This window comes from Anguilla anguilla, chromosome 19, assembly GCF_013347855.1.
Source record: "Anguilla anguilla isolate fAngAng1 chromosome 19, fAngAng1.pri, whole genome shotgun sequence".
NCBI lineage: Eukaryota > Metazoa > Chordata > Actinopteri > Anguilliformes > Anguillidae > Anguilla > Anguilla anguilla.
Window position 1 is genome coordinate 770,297 of NC_049219.1, and position 20,432 is coordinate 790,728.

General features: G+C 42.2%; 1 protein-coding gene across 1 annotated transcript in view; it reads right to left on the minus strand.

The window, feature by feature from the left end:
* Positions 1 to 220: 220 nt before the first annotated feature.
* LOC118218898 (NACHT, LRR and PYD domains-containing protein 12-like) overlaps positions 221 to 20,432 on the minus strand; it is a gene marked incomplete at its 3' end in the record, with an annotated part of 28,746 nt that continues 8,534 nt past the window's right edge. Inside the window, exons 5-11 of the mRNA XM_035401639.1 lie at positions 18,903 to 18,969; positions 17,688 to 17,751; positions 15,254 to 17,126; positions 12,407 to 12,580; positions 11,152 to 11,412; positions 1,175 to 1,348; positions 221 to 347 (exon numbers count right to left, since the gene is read on the minus strand). Coding sequence (XP_035257530.1) covers positions 221 to 347; positions 1,175 to 1,348; positions 11,152 to 11,412; positions 12,407 to 12,580; positions 15,254 to 17,126; positions 17,688 to 17,751; positions 18,903 to 18,969 — 2,740 coding nt within the window. The remainder of the gene's footprint in view (positions 348 to 1,174; positions 1,349 to 11,151; positions 11,413 to 12,406; positions 12,581 to 15,253; positions 17,127 to 17,687; positions 17,752 to 18,902; positions 18,970 to 20,432) is intronic.

Below are 20,432 nucleotides of genomic sequence, written 5' to 3' on the forward strand. Positions count from 1 at the left end.
GTGTGTGTGTGTGTGGTGCAATGTGGAAACTCTCTGTACTTACAGCAGTGTGAGTGTGTCCAGTTTAGCAGCAGACGGCGCTCTCACTCCTGAGTCTCCTGGGTGATTGTGTCTCAGGTCCAGCTCTCTCAGGTGTGTGTGTGTGTGTGTGTGAGAGGTGCATTGTGGAAACTCTCTGTACTTACAGCAGTGTGAGTGTGTCCAGTTTAGCAGCAGACAGCGCTCTCACTCCTGAGTCTCCTGGGTGATTGTATCTCAGGTCCAGCTCTCTCAGGTGTGAGGGGTTTGAACACAGAGCTGAAGCCAGAGAATCACAGCCTCTCTGTGTGACTCTACAGCCTGACAGCCTGCAGAGAGGACACACACACCGTACACGCATTAATAAAAACTAACAGGGCTGTGTGTGTCAAACACATAGCAGTGTGTTACACACCTTACAGCACATTAATATAAACTAACAGGGCTGTGTGTGTCAAACACATAGCAGTGTGTTACACACCTTACATGCATTAATATAAACTAACAGGGCTGTGTGTGTCAAACGCACAGCAGTGTGTTACACACCTTACACACATAAATATAGACTAACAGGGCTGTGTGTGTCAAACACATAGCAGTGTGTTACACACCTTACAGCACATTAATATAAACTAACAGGGCTGTGTGTGTCAAACACCTAGCAGTGTGCTACTTTACAGCACATTAATATAAACTAACAGGGCAGTGTGTGTGTAACACATAGCAGTGTGTTACACACCTTACACACATTAATATAAACTAACAGGGCTGTGTGAGTCAAACCCCATCTACAGCTCAATATAAAATAACAGGGCTCTGGAATTAATCATGCCTATTTAACAAAATGACCAGTTAAACTAAATTTGAACAGATTCGATTAATTTTCATAATTTTGAAGAATGTATGAATAGAACCGATTTGACGCTTCTCAAAAATATGTTTATTCCAACTGATGTCAGATTTAAAATGTGTTTCTACCAAGAGGAAGAACAGGAAAATGTTGCTTCATTTCTGTGAAGAAAAATAACTCTCTTGTCTATTTTAACATTAAAAACATTAGTAATGTCAGTGCCATATTTAGTCATTATTAACATTAGTGCCGGGTTGTGTCACATTGGAACCCTTTTTGATTGAAGGGGTTTGTGTTTGTACTCACCCCAGTCTCTGCAGTTTACAGTGTGGGTCCTCCAGTCCAGCAGAGAGCGCTCTCACTCCTGAATCCTGCAGCTCATTGTCTCTGAGCTCCAGATCTCTCAGCTCTGAGTGAGGAGAGCGCAGGACTGAGGCCAGAACATCACAGCAGCCCTCTGTGAGATTACACCAACCCAGCCTGTGGAGAGACCACACACACACACACACACATGCGCACACACACACACACACACACCACACAGACACACACACACACACATACAACCACACACAAACACACACACAATTGAAATTCACTGCTAATTGTCACACTGTGCACCTTGGCAGCAGATAAATGTGGAATTTCCTATTTGTACAGTACGTGCATTCCTGGGATGTACACAGTACACACAAAAACAGGAAGAGTTTATATTAATTATGTTCATAAAGTATTCTGACTAATCCACAAAAAAAGGTTATCACTTGGCTCAATTAACAAAAAATAACTAAAAATAAGGAGCCAATTCAACTCAAGGTTGGCGGCTTCCTGCAAGGATTTCATTAACAAAACTGTTCCATGTTGCGATGATATCACATGGCAAACAACCATATTTCATTTGCTAACACAAGAAACTGCAGTAGTATGATCACTATGGTGTACTTTACCTCACCTTCAGTCTACAAACATCTTTATATTTTAAAAACATTCAATCTTCATCTAATAATGTAACCAAGGCGGCAAATGAAATACACTGCAGCGCCATCTGCTGGCTGCAGAGAAACACCACAACTGATTATTGCCATTGACTGGTACTACAGGTATATGGAGGACCAAAAATGTAAAAATAATAAATAAATAAATGACTCAATAAATGAATTAATGTATAAATAAATAAATAAATAAATAAATACAAAAGCAAGAAAATGTAAAAATTAATGAATGTACAAATAAATTAATAGACAAAATCTGACAAATGGGTATTTGCATTTATTTCCATATTTATTTCTTAATTCATTCATTTCTGTGGATGTTCATTTCCATATTTATTTATTGCTTGATTCATTTATTTCTGTATATACTTATATCCTTATTTATGTTTTGATTAATTTATGCCTGTATATATATATTGTGGCATGGATCGGGGCATGCCCCCACAGTGCCCCTCTCAGCCTTATAGGCATCAGCTAAAACCTGCCACCAGGCCAGCTCTTCAGGACCCAGGACAGCGCCCCAATATGAAGCCCAGCCACAGGACCCTGGAGAGCGGCAAACTGGACATTCCTCAACTCCCTCCATTGCAGTCAACACACCTGCAATCAATGAGGCAACACAGCTGCTGCCACTCCAGGGAGATGGCTGGGAGCTTAAAAGGAGGCCTTTTGTCTCCCTTGAGGAGAGGGGTTTTGGGCCGCAGGAGAGCTGTTGAAAACTGTTGATAACTTTTCCCCTACTTTGCAGAATCCGGTGGAGACGCAAGACCACATCCCTCTTCCTGCTTTGAAGAGGGATCCCCTCAGCGGTCTTCCGGACGCCGTTACTCCTAATTTTGGTTGCTTTACTTTAAGTTAATTCTGACAAGAGACTTTAGTTGTTGAGTTTGGTTTTGGTTTTTTTGTATATAATTTTTGGTAAATAAAAATGCCTGTTGGGCTATTTTTCCCCAAACCTCCGGTCTGTGTATTTCTGTGCCGCCCCGCCTGCACCGTCACGCCCAGTGCGGTGCCACAATATATTTCTGTATTTATTTCTGTATTTTTTCATCCATATGTTAATGAGGGGGCTGTCAATGAAAATGTCATAGTGTCACAATATTTCAATTGGTTGATCGATACCAGAGTACGTAGATTCACTGTACATGCCTTGCTTCAACACCGGTTGCTTTTTACCACATTTACATTAGTAGGGCAGAGCGGGGAAAAAAGTAACACAGATTTTATTTTTTTTGGTTAGGTAGTGCAACTTGAGTGACTTATTTCAGGATAAACACTCAGAATGACCCTTACTTTCTCTCCAATGAAAGGTAAGGGATTTTGATAAACATTTTGGGAGAAATTGCCAAATAAAAGTTTGTTTTGGTGATATGTAAGCACATTGTTTTACCATAAGTATTTTTTGGGTGCTCTAATGTGTGTGCATATCAAAGGATCCAAATGTATGTAATCGTAAACAGTCTTTTCGTGACTAACAGATTGCATATTTTTGATAGAGCAATCAGCTCCACCTGCAGGATTAAGACATGCACGCAGACTCACAGAGCAAGCGAACATAACAGGACTGAAAAGGGAAGACATTCAACGGGAACTGCAGAATAATGCTGGGATAACTTCAGAAGGGAATAGAACAGGACCACATAGAAGAGTTTATGATAAACTTTACTTTGGAGCTTAAAGAACTGTGGCATACATACAGCACGGCTGCACTCAATCTCCTGAACAAGCTACCCCACTACCTCACTGACGTCTTACATTGGTTGGTATATCCTGTTTCTAAAAGCCTAGGGCTCCACCTAGTGGATAACCTGACTACACTACAAATGTACATTATCGTGATAAGTTTTCACCAGTTGGCAATAGGCTATGAAAAACATTTAAATGTAATCAATAGATAGATTAGAAACAGTGTTTGTATCCTAAAACATCAAACTGTATTAAGTTACCTTACTTTGTGTGAACCTTTAAAGGTATTAAAACTTAGGTTAGCTCGCCATGTCAGTTTCTGAATGGCACGTCCCAGAAATTCCATTATGGTATTAAATCATAATTAGGATGTAGGTGTGAATGGTTTGTATTAAAAATGATTAATCTAGTTCTAGTTATATTTTCAGAATTGAGCCAAATAGGAAAACTGTTGTTTCCTATACAGGCAAGAGATAGCCAGAGGCTTGAGTTTGGCTGACCTAGCTGAAAACGCTAGTCATCATTATGTGCTCTTTTGTGTGGATGCCTTGACAGTTTGTTCCAGGTAGCTGCATCACAGAGATTGACCCTGTAGTGTTCAGCCATTTGGAGGAAGTGGCTCTTCGCCTGAATGTTTCACTCCATAATTCAGATTACGCCAGATCAATTGGATGCCCTTCTCACATACTGCCTGAGGAAGCACTGGAGAGTTATTTATTAGTTGGCTTGTCTGTTCATCATGTTGCAGCACAATTAATTAACAATGAATCCCATGCATGTCCACTTCCCATGTGTCCTCAACAGGATGCTTAGCAGGGTATTCTACACTAGATCATTTAAACTTAATACACTTATGCAATGCAAGTTTTATCCATCTATGCCTCAGTGGTATTTCTCCCATCTCATTAGTAATGCATTAATTGGTGTTGTTCTGAGTGCCCCACAGCATAAAGTTTTAAAGCTTTTGCCTGTTTAACATGGGATGCCAGGAAAGGAATTGGGGTGCTGTCCACCAGGGGGTAGCATCAGCCCTACAGAGAGGTATTGCTGCAGCTGTGGCCCATTACCTAACCATGGGCTCTATAAGAGGCCTAGCTTCCAGGCCTAGGGGAGGGTGCTTTTAGATGGTGTTTGGGAGCGTGGCTATGGACAGTAATAATGACCCTGTGCTCTATATAGCAGTGATGAGTCTCCTTGTGTTCCTGCTATATAATGACCCTGTGCTCTGTATAGCAGTGAGGAGTCTCCTTTGGTTCCTGCTATATAATGACCCTGTGCTCTATATAGCAGTGATGAGTCTCCTTGTGTTCCTGCTATATAATGACCCTGTGCTCTGTATAGCAGTGAGGAGTCTCCTTTGGTTCCTGCTATATAATGACCCTGTGCTCTATATAGCAGTGAGGAGTCTCCTTGTGTTTCTGCTATATAATGACCCTGTGCAACCTCTACCTTCTGCCTAGCAAGATAAGTAAAGCCAACTGCTGTAGAATTTAAATGTTCTGAAATCCAGACTTTAGCTTTGGATTGGAACCACAGAAGAGTGACAAAACTAAGTGATGTAACATTGCACCTAAAGAGCAGTTTGCATGTTGATCAGATTGACCCTCTTCCCGAAGATGTACAGACGTACCCTATCGACCAATAGTTGATTGGTCGATAGGGTATATATCTGATTTTATGCTCAATATCTTCAGAAACGCCACAACTCTGTAGCACACACAGGTGTGTAATGTGAAGGAGTACAACTCATCTTCATCACAAGGTAACCATGAGAAAGAGAGTGGGGTATAAGTTAGAGCTGCTTGATTTTAATTTATTTCCTTACTGCAAAAATTAGCGAAGCCATTCAAACCGTTGCGGTAACCGCCATAAAAAAATAATAATTTTTTTTACTTTCAAGTACATTTCTGGAATGGCTGTTTCCGAGAAATAGGTTCTGCCCGGCAGCTCATACTGCTTGTCGAAGGACTGAAGCATAGCTCGGAATGATGGCTTTCCTACAGTCCGGAAGGGCACCATCTCCGCAACCAAATACTTTGTTACAGTTGTTGTAAGTGCTCGCCACTTGCTGCTGTCCCGGTTGTATTTAGTCACTCTGGCAAATGCCTCTGAGACTCCTAACTGACGTAGTGCCGAGCCGGTACCTCCCGAGGTACATGGGGTGCCTTTCATTGCATTGTATAACGGACAATGAGTGGTCCTAAGATGCGATGCTAGATTTGTCCTGTTTCCTCGCATGACGTAGATTTTCTTGCTGCAATTGTGGCACAATGCCTCATCCAAATTCTTTGGCTTTCCATCTTCATCGGGCTCAAAGCCAAAATGTTCCCAAACAGGAGAAGTAACATTGGGTTTCGCTACAAGATCCATGTTTTTAGCCTAATTTGAAGCAAAAACTTTCCGTAGCCAACAGTTCCAAAGCACGTTCTGGGTGACACATTCTCTGATCAGAATGTTAACTGCACAACTGTGAGTGGAAACTTTTGAACTGTAACTGTAAGTGTATAATTCGTCCAGGTGCGTAGAACTGCTGAAATCCGTCCTGCTAGAGTGGATAAGTATCTGCGTTCATTTACTAATTGCATACCGCGTTAGATTTTAAACTTTTCCCTGTGTGGAAACTGGTCTTTGGTTTTAGGTTGCGTTAGGTGTCTTTGTTTTTAGATTGTTTGATTCTTAGAATTGATAGATTGCGATTATTGCACTTATTGCACTATCACAAACTGTTAACCTCTGTAATCAGTGCGTTATTCGACTCAGCTTTTCAGCTGCTAATTAGGTACATTCGGAGCGACGCTAGCGTCGCTCCCTCCTAGTTTATGAGCCAGTTCCCCATTCCAGTCTGTGCTCTCCCTATCTTCTGGATGTTTCCCCTCATCCTTCAAGAAGGCCCACATCACCCCGCTGCTGAAGAAACCCACACTAGATCCTTCAGTCATTCAGAACTACCGCCCGGTATCTCTCCTCCCTTTCCTATCCAAAACACTCGAACGTGCTGCATCTAACCAGCTCTCTGCTTATTTCTCTGAGAACAACCTGCTTGATCCCCACCAGTCTGGCTTCAGGCCTGGCCACTCGACTGAGACTGCACTCCTCTCGGTCAGTGAGTCGCTCCATGCCGCACGAGCAGCCTCCCTCTCCTCTGTCCTGATTCTCCTAGACCTCTCCGCTGCATTTGACACTGTGGACCACTCTACCCTCCTGTCCTCCCTGGCAGCAATAGGGATCCGCGGCACAGTCCTTGACTGGATTGAGTCCTACCTCTCTGACCGCTCCTTCCAGGTTGCCTGGGCGGGTAAGGTATCACCACCCCGTCCCCTCACCACCGGAGTTCCCCAGGGCTCAGTCCTTGGTCCCCTTCTCTTCTCCATGTACACCAGATCCCTTGGCCCTGTAATATCTGCCCATGGCTTGTCCTATCATTCCTATGCCGACGACACGCAACTCTTTCTCTCCTTCTCCCCATCGGACACACAGGTCCCCGCCCGCATCTCCGCTTGCCTGAGGGACATACAGAGCTGGATGGACAATCACCACCTGAAGCTCAACCCGGGAAAGACGGAGCTAATCTTTATTCCTGCTCTATCCTCTCCCCTCCTCGACTTTTCCATTTCCTTAGGGGACACCGTAGTGACATCATCACCCTGCGCCAAGAATCTCGGAGTGATGATGGACAACAGGCTGTCCCTCTCCAACAACATTGCAGCAGTAACCCGGGCATGCAGATTTTTCCTATACAACATCCGCAGAATCCGCCCCTTTCTCACCACCTACTCAACCCAGCTCCTGGTCCAAGCAATGGTTCTATCCCGCCTGGACTACTGCAACTCTCTTCTGGCTGGACTACCGGCATCTGCCACCAGACCCCTGCAGCTCATTCAGAATGCTGCGGCTCGTCTGGTCTTCAACCTCCCCAGACACTCCCACGTAACTCCCCTGCTCACTACCCTCCACTGGCTGCCTGTTATAGCTCGCATCAAATTCAAAACATTGGTTCTAGCATACCAGGCAGTCAAGGGATCAGCCCCAGCATACCTTCAAAAGATATTCAAACCCTACATGCCAGCCAGATCCCTCCGTTCTGCTACCTCAGGACGCCTAGCACCTCCCCCTCTTCGCACCTGCACTTCCAGAACACGTCTCCTCTCTGTTCTGGCCCCACGATGGTGGAATGACCTCCCTGTGGAGGTCAGAACAGCTGAGACTGTGACCCATTTCAAACGACGACTGAAGACCCACCTCTTCAGGCTGCACCTCTCCCCATCCCTTCCCCCCCTGTAAATGACTAAACTTAGGGTTGTAACTAGGCAGCTGTTTAATAGGTGACTTAGTTGATGCGCCAGTCTTAACGACTACTTGTATTTTTATTTATTTTTATTTTTCCATAGATTGCGTTGTTGCCGTTCTCGTTGCTAGTGTTAATCAGTTTAACCACCAGGGTCCAGGTTGAACTATGCGGTTGTTCCCTGTACTTGGACCGGTACTTCTCTCTAGGGGTTTCGTCATACTTGTTCCTGGTTATGGTTATACACTTTGTTGTACGTCGCTCTGGATAAGAGCGTCTGCCAAATGCCTGTAATGTAATGTAATGTAATGAACACATGGCGTGAAGAAATTATAATTATTTTAAAAATTGCATTGCATTTATTTCAGATCACAACTTTTACAAGTAAGAAATTAGAACATAAACAATTGGCCTAAAATAAACTGGAAAAAACAAAACCCAGCGGTGAAGCGGTGATCAGCTTGACTCTGCGGTGGACGCGACGTGATTGCGTTACCACGGTAATGCAGTAACCGCGGCAGCTCTAGTTTGCCGGCCACTGACCTGTGTTCAAAGCCTGTCTAACTACTCTGAGAACACTGTCCTCTAGCTGCGCTTCTCGCAAGTCTTCTCGGGTGAACTGTTCTAGCTGACCCAAATTGAGATGAGTTGCAAAAGCATACAGCTCAGGAACACCTTCTGCTGGAACACCTAGTTTGTCTGCCAAGTGCACATCACTGTCACTAGACTCCTGCACATGCACACGAACACAAATCGCCTTCACATCACCCTGTGAAAGGTTTCTCCATGTCTCAGTGTCCTGTTCAATCCAGTTTCGGGAAAGCAAATCAGCCTCAACATTGACCTTCTCAGGGCGATATTTTACTTCAAAATCGTATGTGGCTAGGGCAGCAAGCCACCTATGCCCTGTAGCATTAAGTTTCCCTGTCCTCAACACGTGATTGTGTTTCCGCGGTAATGCAGTAACCGCGGTAGCTCTAGTGTAAGTATGGATTTCATTACAGTGCAGAGCAGGTAGTGAATAATGGGGATGGATGAAGACTGCAATATGTGACAGAAGTGAATCCAGAAGTCGGTGAAAACCTGGCAAATGAAACTCAATACAGCTCAATGTAAAGTTCTACATGTGGGAAATAAAAACATCAGGCTAGATTACTTTATGGGAGGAACGACATTGGAATGTGCTCAATTTTGGGAGTAATAGTTGATCAAATCCTTTCAGGTTCTAGGCACTGTGCTGTTGCAGTAAAAAAGCCAACAGGATGCTGGGATAGTAGTGAGTATACATCAAGGCTCCAGAGTGCGACCATTTTGGTTGAACATGCGACCAAAAATCTGTCAAGTGCGACTAAACATTTTCATTAGTCACACCGGTGCACCTGACATTTAGCAGGTCTGTCTCTGTGTGTGTAGGGTTGCGTTATTTTTTTCCCCCACCCACATTCTGCGAAGACCCGCCCCTACTCTGCCTCTGATTGGCTCTGACCCTGATATTCTTCTTCGCTGATTGCGGGTGGGGAAATAAATAAGGCACGTGTGTATTAGTGATGTGCGGATCGCAGTTATATCCGCGGGCACCACGGTTAATCTGCGGATCGGGCGGGCTGAGTCATAAAAATTAACATTCTGATTAATAGCGGATGGGTTGTAGGTGGGTGAAATAATACATCATTAATGAGGAAAATATTAATTACATTCTCTAAAATGTAATATTATATTATATAATATTATATATTTTAATCTTCATTTTTCGTCAGGCGTGAATTAGCAGACTAGACTCTCGTTGCGCCAATTGCGGCGTCCACTTGTCTTAAGCAGCAATGGAGGAAAAAAAGATCTGAGAGAAAATTTAAAAAAGGAGAATTAAAAAAAGGAAGGGCAGAAAAGTTCCATGTGGGCGCAATTTAGTGAAATAAATAACCATGACGAGTCAAGTGCTGGGTATGTCATATGCAACAGCTGCGAAATAATGAGAAATAGCGGTAATGTGTGATCGGGTGAAAATTATTTGTTCGGGTGGGTGGCGGGTGGATGATTTACGCGTACATGTGGATTCGGATGACGTCCGAGCCGATCCGCGCATCACTAGTGTGTATGTGTGAAACCGCGCCCTGTACTCCTCCGGGAGCAGCGCACACTTTTATTTGAGTTATTTGAGTTTGATTTATTCATTTGAGTTTGTCAAGCACTTTAAACATCAGCACTTTTTAAGTTTATTTTTTAAACAATTGAGGTTATTGCCATTTCTTGTTTGTGCTGTCATTTAAATAAAGAAAAAACATTTATCTCCACCTTTATTCCTGTTTACAATCATTTACATGTGTTAAGAAATTACCAATGTGTATGGGAACTGACAAAAAAGGTAACACTTAAAATGTATTATTACAGCGCCAAAAGGCACGGTGAAAATTTTTAAATTAAATTAAATTAAATTAAAATTAATTTAAATTAAAAAGTTAGGCGCACCAGTGCATCCAATGTAAAAAGTTAGTCTGGAGCCCTGTAAATCCAAGGACGTTATACTTATTTTATACAATGCCTTTGTCAGACCACACTTACAGAATTGTGTGCAGTTCTGGGGACTGTACTACAAGAAAGATATAGAGGATCTGGAAAAGGTTGAAATAAGGGAAACCAAACTGGTTCCTGGTATGAAAGATAAAAATTTTGAGGAAAGACTTCAGATGCTTAACTTCTTCAAGCTTAGTACAAGTAGACTCAGGGTTATTTGATTGAGTCTTTTAAATTCATAAAGGGGATCAACAAAGTGAACTACAAGAGATTCTTCAGGTTCAGCTCTGTTAGTATGACATAAATAGGGGGCATAAATGGAAATTAGCAAAAGGTAAAATCCGCACCGACGTTCGGAAGTATTTTTTCACACAGAGAGTAGTCACTGTGTAGAATAGCTTGGCGCATGTCATGTAGTAGAGGCAGAAACTCTGGGGGTTGTCAAGGCTTGATATGGTGCTGGTTTCTGTCTAGTTCGTAGGTAAACCTAGCACTAATGGTAGGTATTAAAACGGTGAGCATGTCGGGCTGAATGGCCTATTCTCGTCATTATGTTATGTTATGTTATGTTATTTTTGTTATGTTATGATAGATGTGAAACATATTACTGTACTGAAGTGGTCAATATTTCACAATGTCAATCATGCATCCAGCATTCAGTCATCACCTGTGACCTGATACTGCAGACTCCACTGAAAACTTACATTCTGGTCAAGAACCACAAACCTGGAAACCCTATATTTCACTGCACAGATCCATAATCACTAAATCTATTTAGTTAAGGTCACACAGTACACAGCACTACTCACCCCAGTGTCTGTAGTTTACAGTTTGGACTCATCAGTCCAGCACAGAGCAGCTTCACTCCTGAATCTCCCAGGTTATTGTAGCTGAGGTCCAGTCTCTGTAGTTTACAGTTTGGACTCATCAGTCCAGCACAGAGCAGCTTCACTCCTGAATCTCCCAGGCTATTGCAGCTGAGGTCCAGATCTCTCAGGGGCGAGTTTGATGACTGGAGAGCAGAGGCCACAATTTCACAAGACATATCTGTGAGGCGACAGCTGTATAGTCTGCAAAAGAGAGTTGATATATTATTGTATGTTTAAATAGCGCAATATCCTGTAAAATCTGATATTTTCAATGTAACAGTAATCGTGTTGAGTGATGAAGAGTGATATTGAGGATCTGCAGATATCCACCCCGCATTTGCTGCAGCTGTGCGTCAGCTGAACTTATTGTAAGAGGCCCTCTGTCAGTTCTGTTCTTTCCTAATACAGCTAGGTCTATTACAGGATCCAGAAGAAACCAAGGGGAGATGTCAGACCAGCAGATTGAAGAAGCCATGTCTTTTCCCCTCTAATTGTAGCTTTCTCCATTGCATACTTGCACAATTAAAAAGCACTTTTCTCCTCTTTCTGCCCTTGCATGTCCACTTCCCATGAGTCCTCAATAGGATGCATAGTAGGGTGATCTACACTAGATAATTTAAACTTAATCCAGTTATGCAAAGCAAGTTTAATCCATCTATGCCTCAGTGGTATTTCTCCCATCTCATTAGTAATGCAATAACTGGAGTTGTGCTGAGTGCCCTACAGCATATCCTCAAAGCTTTTGCCTGTTTAACATGTGATGCCAGGAAGGGAATTGGGGTGCTGTCCACCAGGGGGCAGCATCGGCCCTACAGACGGGTATAGCTGCAGCTGTGGTTCACTGCAATCACATCAGCTGTGGTCCATTACCTAAACATGGGCTCTATAAGAGGCCTAGCTTCCAGGCCAAGGGGAGGGTGCTTTTAGATGGTGTTTGGGAGCTGGGCTATGGACAGTACCGTGGGTTGGTGCCAGTTTTGTTTGGAGCAGCTAAAGGTGCATATAATAACCCTGTGCTCTATATCGCAGTGAGGAGTCTCCTTGTGTCCCTGCTATATAATGAACCTGTGCTCTATATCGCCGTGAGGAGTCTCCTTGTGTCCCTGCTATATAATGACCCTGTGCTCTATATCGCCGTGAGGAGTCTCCTTGTGTTCTATTTAGTTAAGGTCACACAGTACACAGCACTACTCACCCCAGTGTCTGTAGTTTACAGTTTGGACTCATCAGCCCAGCACAGAGCAGCTTCACTCCTGTATCTCCCAGGTTATTGTTGCTGAGGTCCAGATCTCTCAGGGGTGAGTTTGATGACTGAAGAGCTGAGGCCACAATTTCACAGGACTTCTCTGTGAGGTCACAGTAGTTCAGTCTGCAAAGAAGAGTTTATATATTATTGTATGATTAAATAGTGCAATATACTGTAAAATCTGATATGTGCAATGTAACAGGAATCACATAAAGTGATGAAGAGTTATATTGAGGATTTAAAGTTACTGATGCTCTGAGGAAAATGACTTTGCTACAATCTCCAACTGCAGCACTTTGGGCCTGAGAATTAGACGTCCTGTTGGACAGAACTCTCTGACAGTTCTACAGATGAAATTCTTACCCAAATGGCCCCCTTTCTTCTGACATTTGCCACAGATACAACCAAATTAAAGATGCAAGAAATAACACACATCTTTCAGGGTGGATAGTGAGTTAGGCTCTGCTTCTTTACTTTTGCTGGTAACTGTGAGAAACTTCCCACAGCATTGCAAGCCAATACACAGCAAAAGCCAGATTCACTTTAGAAACAGGAATGCAAAAAAGTGATCTGTTCACACATAACCAGGTACTGTAGTGCAGTCTGTCTGTTTTGCTGAGGTTATATATAACCATGGAGTGCAGTGCATCTGTTCTGCTGGTGTTACATATAACCAGGTAGTGAAACCAAAGCTATGTAGGAACTGTTAATGATCCCTTTGAGTTCTGTTTGTTGGAATAGTGATACATTTGATGGTGCTGTCCAAGGAGACACCATTTAACTTTTTCCAGGCTTTAGGCAACTTCAGAACCTTGTACAGGCCAGACTTTAGCCTGAGATAAGCCACAGAATTACCTCAAAAACAGGCACTTTAACAGTCCCCTGAGAAGACCTCACCCTGACACCCATTATATCCTACAATTCCTCTACCTTCCTGTTTTCACTCTGTCTACAGGCACTATTGGATTCTGGGTCAGCCTACACCAGAATAAAGCAGAGACCAGGGTGGCACTACTGGCCTTCTAACATGGTGCATTTACTGCCTGACCTAATCTCACAATACAGTAACACAAACATTTCATTCATAACCACACTTGCCTCTCCCAAACCAAACCCAGCATTATATTAATCATAATGTTAAAAAAAAATCTCATCTTCATGAACAATATAAGAGGGGTACAGAATGAGCAGGCTCTCTCTGGTCATCTCCCACTCACAAATTATCTATGCATGGACTAGGAATAAAAGGGGGATTCTTCCCCCCTTTTTAAAAACATGGATTTTATTCAATCAAGATTTGTCCTTAACTGACTGACATTTAAAAGGAGGGATTCTTTTTTCTACACAAACACAGTTCGAACTACTTCACCAAACTGAGTTGGATAAGAATAAATGTAACACCTGTGTTTACTTGTCCAAGTCAAAGTTAAGGACAAATGTTAGTTCAATAAAGACCATAGGGGTGTTTGCATGGCTAATCTGCAAAAAATCAGACCTTGTTATTCTACTAATAATGCGGCTGACCAAACACAGCTAAAAACTCAGCTAAAAATTGGATTAATTAATATCAGATCACTAGCCCCTAAGGCAACTCTTGTAAATGAATTAATTATTGATCACCAAGTTGAAATCTTATGTGTAACTGAAACTTGGCTTAAAACTGTATATTGCCTTAAATGAATCCACCCCTCCTGGCTACAGCTATACTCACGTTCCTCGTCTGACGGGTCATGGCGGTGGTGTTGCTGCTGTATATAATTTTAATCTTTTTGCTACTTTGAAATCCGGCTTCAAATGTAACTTTTTTTGAAGTGCTTGTTCTCAGTTTTGCACATCCGAACAAAAAAGCAGTCAGTTTTAACCTTGCAATTGTATACAGGCCACCAGGGCCATACAGTGGCTTTATACTTGAGTTTGCGGATTTCCTTTCCAGCCTGGTTGTTAATTCAGATAAAGTAGTAATTGTAGGGGACTTCAATATTCACATGGGTAGTGAAAGTGATCCTCTCAGATCAGCACTCTTGTCTATCACTGAATCTATTGGCTTTGATCAACATATACATCAGTCCACACATTCTCATATCCATATTCTTGATCTGGTCTTAACTTATGATACAGAAATAGCAAATATAGCAGTTATGCCTAAAAACCCTGTGCTATCAGACCATTATTTAAATACTTTCCAACTTTCACAAGTCTGTCATGTGTCACCAGATCCTTCATTCTACCTTATCTGTAAGCTTCCTCCAGGACTGCAAATGCTTTTATTAATTAGCTCCCAGGCTCATTTGTGCACTGTGGGGATTTTCTTGGCTCCCACCCAAACACATACAAAAATGCAAGCATTAGCTCAATTGATCAGCTGACAGACAACATAAATTACATACTTTCCAGAACCCTGGATACTATCACACCTCTTAAGAGGAAGAAAGTCCGCTATAAGGAATTAGCACCCCTCTACATTTAAATCTGCGAGTTGTATGTTTGGACCATTATTGATCCATCACATTGGTTTGCCTAACAAGGAATTCATGATGTATTTAATAACTGGTATCTTTAATGATAATATGTAAATTAAATCTAATAAAATACATGTTACATGTTGGATACATTTTTTACATTTGACAGTACTTCTGTATTCATTAAATGAGGGCACAATCTGTTAAAATAGCTTGACTCAAAAATCATAATTCTCACTTGCCTGACAATTTTATTGTATTCTATTTTCACTTTAACTATGAAGTGTTTATAAAAACATGCTGTCATCATCTACTTTAATAATTACATAATACTCACATGGCCTTCCTGCAGTTCCCGACTACTGGTAGCAGTCTCTCATAACCTTCTGCTGATGTGTTGTAGGTCGTCAAGTCAAACTCATCCAGGATCTCCTCTGACATCTGTAACATAAAGGCCAGGGCTGAACATTGGTGTGGTTCCAGCTTTTCATTAGAGAGTTTTCCTGATCTCTGGAACTTCTTTATTTCTTCCACTGGAGCGTTTTTATTCAGTTCATTGAGACAGTGGAACAGAGTGATGGTCCTTTCTGCTGAAGATTCTTCTTTGATCTTCTTCTTAATGTACTGGACTGTTTTCTCAATGCTCTCTGATCTGCTTCTCGTCTGTGTATATAAATGGTAAATGGTAAAAGGACTGTATTTATGCAGTGCTTTTATCCAATCTGGTGCAGGTGATCTGCTTCCTGTCTTTGTCAGTATTTCTCCTAATAGAGTCTGAATGGAGTCCAGAGAGAGGCCTAGAAGGAATCTGAGGAAAAGGTCCAGGTGTCCATTCTTACTCTCTAAGGCCTGATCCACTGCAGTCCTGTGTAACTCAGACAGCTGCACTCCGTCACTGCAAGGTTTTGATTCTTCTGCTCTGAGTACATTTCTGTTCTCATTCACACATGAATGAAACACAAACAAGGCAGCCAGATACTCCTGAATGCTCAGATGCACAAAGCAGTAGACCTTCTCCTCACCCAACCCACACTCCTCTTTAAAGATCTCTGTGCACACCCCAGAGTACACTGAAGCTTCACTGACATCAATGCTCATCTCTCTCAGGTCCTCTTTATAGAATATCAGATTCCCCTTTAACAGCTGTAGTAAAGCCAGCTGACCCAGTTTCAGGATGATTTCTGCATTTGATGCTGACATTTTCTTTGAGGTTGTCTCATTGGTGCCAGGATACTTCTCATTCTTCACATTAGTCTGAATGAGCAGGAAGTGTGTGTACATTTCAGTCAGAGTTTTAGGCATTTTTCTATTGCCTACTTTACCCAACATTGTCTCCAGCACAGTGGCAGAAATCCAGCAGAAGACTGGTATGTGACACATGATGTAGAGACTCCTGGATGACTTTACGTGTGAGATAATTCTGCTGGCCTTTATCTTATCTCTGATTCTCTTCCTAAAGTATTCCTCCTTCTGTGGATCCTTGAACCCTTGTACCTCTGTCACCTGGTGGACGCACTCAGGAGGGACCTGATTGGCTGCTGATGGTCGGGAGGTGATCCAGAGGAGAGCAGAGGGAAGCAGATTCCCCAGAATGAGGTTGGTCAGCAGCACATCCACTGATGATGACTCTGTTATATCACGGCAGATCTTATTGCTTTGGAAATCTAGAGGAAGTCGACACTCATCCAGACCATCAAAGATGAACACAATTTTGACTTCATCTTCAAAACTTTTGATCTCTTTCAGTTGCGGAAAGTATTGCTGCAGCAGTTTCATGAGACTAAATTCTCTCTCCTTTTTCAGATTCAGATCTCGGAAAGGAAGAGTGAAGATGAAATCAATGTCCTGATTGGCTTTTCCATTTGCCCAGTCCAGAATGAACTTCTGCACAGAGACGGTTTTCCCAATGCCAGCGATGCCCTTTGTAAGCACAGTTCTGATGGGTTTCTCTTGTCCAGGTAAAGGCTTAAAGATGTCATTGCAGAGGATTGCAGTCTCCTGTGTGGTTTGTCTCTTGGATGCTGTCTCAATCTGTCTGACCTCGTGTTCATCATTGATCCCCCCACTTCCCCCCTCTGTGATGTAGAGCTCTGTATAGATCTCATTGAGGAGGGTTGGGTTGGCCTGCTTTGCTAAACCTTCAAATGTGTGTTCAAACTTCTTCTTCAGAGCAGTTTTCAGTGCCTGCTGGGCTCTTTCTATGGATTTATCTGAGGAGACGAAATATGAGAAGCAATGTTTAAAATAACAGAACAGACAATAAAAAATACATATGCAGTCCATTGTCACAATGGTACACACACCTCTTAAGGTGTTACACACTTCTCACAGTGTGTTCTACACACAAAATGAAAACATATCAAACAATGAAAAAGGATTCAATTCCTTTATCACATTCAATTTCTTAATTTTTCAATTTTTTAATGATGTGGTAAATATGGTCTTCATGGGTCATGTAGTAATTTAATCATCTTATAATTTTTATGCTCAGTGCTCATTAATCCTGAATAAAAACTCAGACCAGATTTGAATCTCTTTCAGGGACATTTAATGTGCATTTGCTTGCCCCATAATCACTGCTGGATGCAGTATTTTAATTTAAACACCGTTGTGTACGTGTAGTGTGTGATGGTTTCTATATGAAAGACTGTTGATGTAAAACACTTATGAAAGTGTAGATGCTAAACAAAACATTTTACTCTGTTATATTCGATTGCTAAGCTCATTTCAGCATTGTAATGGCCACAGTAGAAATGAGTGAAAACTCTTACTGTGCTGCTCATCTCTCTCCAGTGAGTCAGTGAGATCCTTCTGCTTCACAAGGCTGCTGGTCAGCTGTATTAGTGTGAAATAAACACATGCAGAGGTGTACTGTATTAGTGTGAAATAAACACATGAAGAGGTGTAGAGGTGTGCTGTATCAGTGTGAAATAACAAAGGGCGACATAGCTCAGGAGGTAAGACCGATTGTCTGGCAGTCGGAGGGTTGCCGGTTCAAACCCCGCCCTGGGCATGTCGAAGTGCCCTTGAGCAAGACACCTAACCCCTAACTGCTCTGGCGAATGAGAGGCATCAATTGTAAAGCGCTTTGGATAAAAGCACTATATAAATGCAGTCCATTTACCATTTACCAAATAAATACATGTAGAGGTGTGCTGTATCACTGTGAAATAAACACATGAAGAGGTGTGCTGTATCACTGTGAAATAAACATATGAAGAGGTGTGCTGTATTAGTGTGAAATAAACACACGAAGAGGTGTGCTGTATCAGTGTGAAATAAACACATGAAGAGGTGTGCTGTATCACTGTGTGAAATAAACACATGAAGTGGTGTGCTGTATCAGAGCAACTGAAACAATGAGATTCTTGCAATATGTCTCATGTTTTCTCTTTTGGATGGCCAGAACGGGGACAGATACTTTTAAACAGAATACATGCAGAAGGTCCAAAGCCTCAAGTTTGAAGTGCACCTTTAATCCCTGATTAATGCACAATAAAATGTCCAGTTAATGTCCAGTGTTAATTCAACTCTTAACAGATAACATTTGGTCCCACATTGCAGAGTGGGATGAAACATTATCTGTTAAGAGGTGAGAGTTGAATTAACACTGGATATTTTATTGTGTGATTTTGTAGAGACACTACTTGTGATAAATCAAGAGTTCCCATAGAATAAATCAGTTTCTCAGTGCAATACATTAGGAGAATTCTGACTATAAACTGCATGCTTCAAACACTTTGTTTGAAGTCTTACTCTGCCATTGTGTTTGGGTCCTAAAAAAGAATTTGCATCTTTCTGTGAGCCCAGGAGGGCCAGGTAGCACTCTACAAACTTAAAAAACCTGATTACATATTCAATCTTATCAATTAAAGGCTACTAATTCATTATTTGTCATGCGATCATATATAAAAAAAGGAAATGCAGTGTACAGTACAAGACAATCACACAAGAAATATTAAAATAGAAAAAAATATAAATAGTACCTGTTTTGAGAAGAGTTTCTCTGAACTCCTCTCTACAAGACGGTTGGATGCTGGTGAGCAGTGGATCCTGTGAACAAATCATGAGACAAAGTTTACAGTTAAATTCATCTTCGTACTGCAGCGCTAACTCACAGCACATGGAGACAAAGCTTCCAGTTAAACTCATCCTCTTACTGCAGCTCTAACTCACAGCACATGGAAACAGAGCTTCCAGTTATACTCATCCTCTTACTGCAGCTCTAACTCACAGCACATGGAGACAAAGCTTCCAGTTAAACTCATCCTCTTACTGCAGCTCTAACTCACAGCACATGGACACAGAGCTTCCAGTTAAACTCATACTCTTACTGCAGCTCTAACTCACAGCACATGGAGACAGAGCTTCCAGTTAAACTCATCCTCTTACTGCAGCTCTAACTCACAGTACATGGACACAGAGCTTCCAGTTAAACTCATACTCTTACTGCAGCTCTAACTCACAGCACATGGAGACAGAGCTTGCAGTTAAACTCATCCTCTTACTGCAGCTCTAACTCACAGCACATGGAAACAGAGCTTCCAGTTATACTCATCCTCTTACTGCAGCTCTAACTCACAGCACATGGAGACAAAGCTTCCAGTTAAACTCATCCTCTTACTGCAGCTCTAACTCACAGCACATGGAGACAGAGCTTCCAGTTAAACCCATACTCTTACTGCAGGTCTAACTCACAGCACATGGAGACAGAGCTTCCAGTTAAACTCATACTCTTACTGCAGCTCTAACTCACAGCACATGGACACAGAGCTTCCAGTTAAACTCATACTCTTACTGCAGCTCTAACTCACAGCACATGGAGACAGAGCTTCCAGTTAAACTCATCCTCTTACTGCAGCTCTAACTCACAGCACATGGAGACAGAGCTACCAGTTAAACCCATACTCTTACTGCAGCTCTAACTCACAGCACAAGGAGAAAGAGCTTCCAGTTAAACTCATCCTCTGGCTGCAGGTCTAATTCAATACGAACATGGTTCATTACCTTTGATCACCTGTGAACTCTCCTCTGAATTCGATTGGTTGATTCAATGAATGGTCACTCTTCATAGACAGACAGCTGGGTACAGGTGACCCAGCCCTATCTACCTGGACCCTGTGAACAAAACATGGAGACAGAGCTTCCAGTTAAACTCATCCTCTTACTGCAGCTCTAACTCACAGCACATGGAGACAGAGCTTCCAGTTAAACTCATCCTCTTACTGCAGCTCTAACTCACAGCACATGGAGACAGAGCTTCCAGTTAAACTCATCCTCTTACTGCAGCTCTAACTCACAGTACATGGACACAGAGCTTCCAGTTAAACTCATACTCTTACTGCAGCTCTAACTCACAGCACATGGAGACAGAGCTTGCAGTTATACTCATCCTCTTAGTGCAGCTCTAACTCACAGCACATGGAGACAAAGCTTCCAGTTAAACTCATCCTCTTACTGCAGCTCTAACTCACAGCACATGGACACAGAGCTTCCAGTTAAACTCATACTCTTAC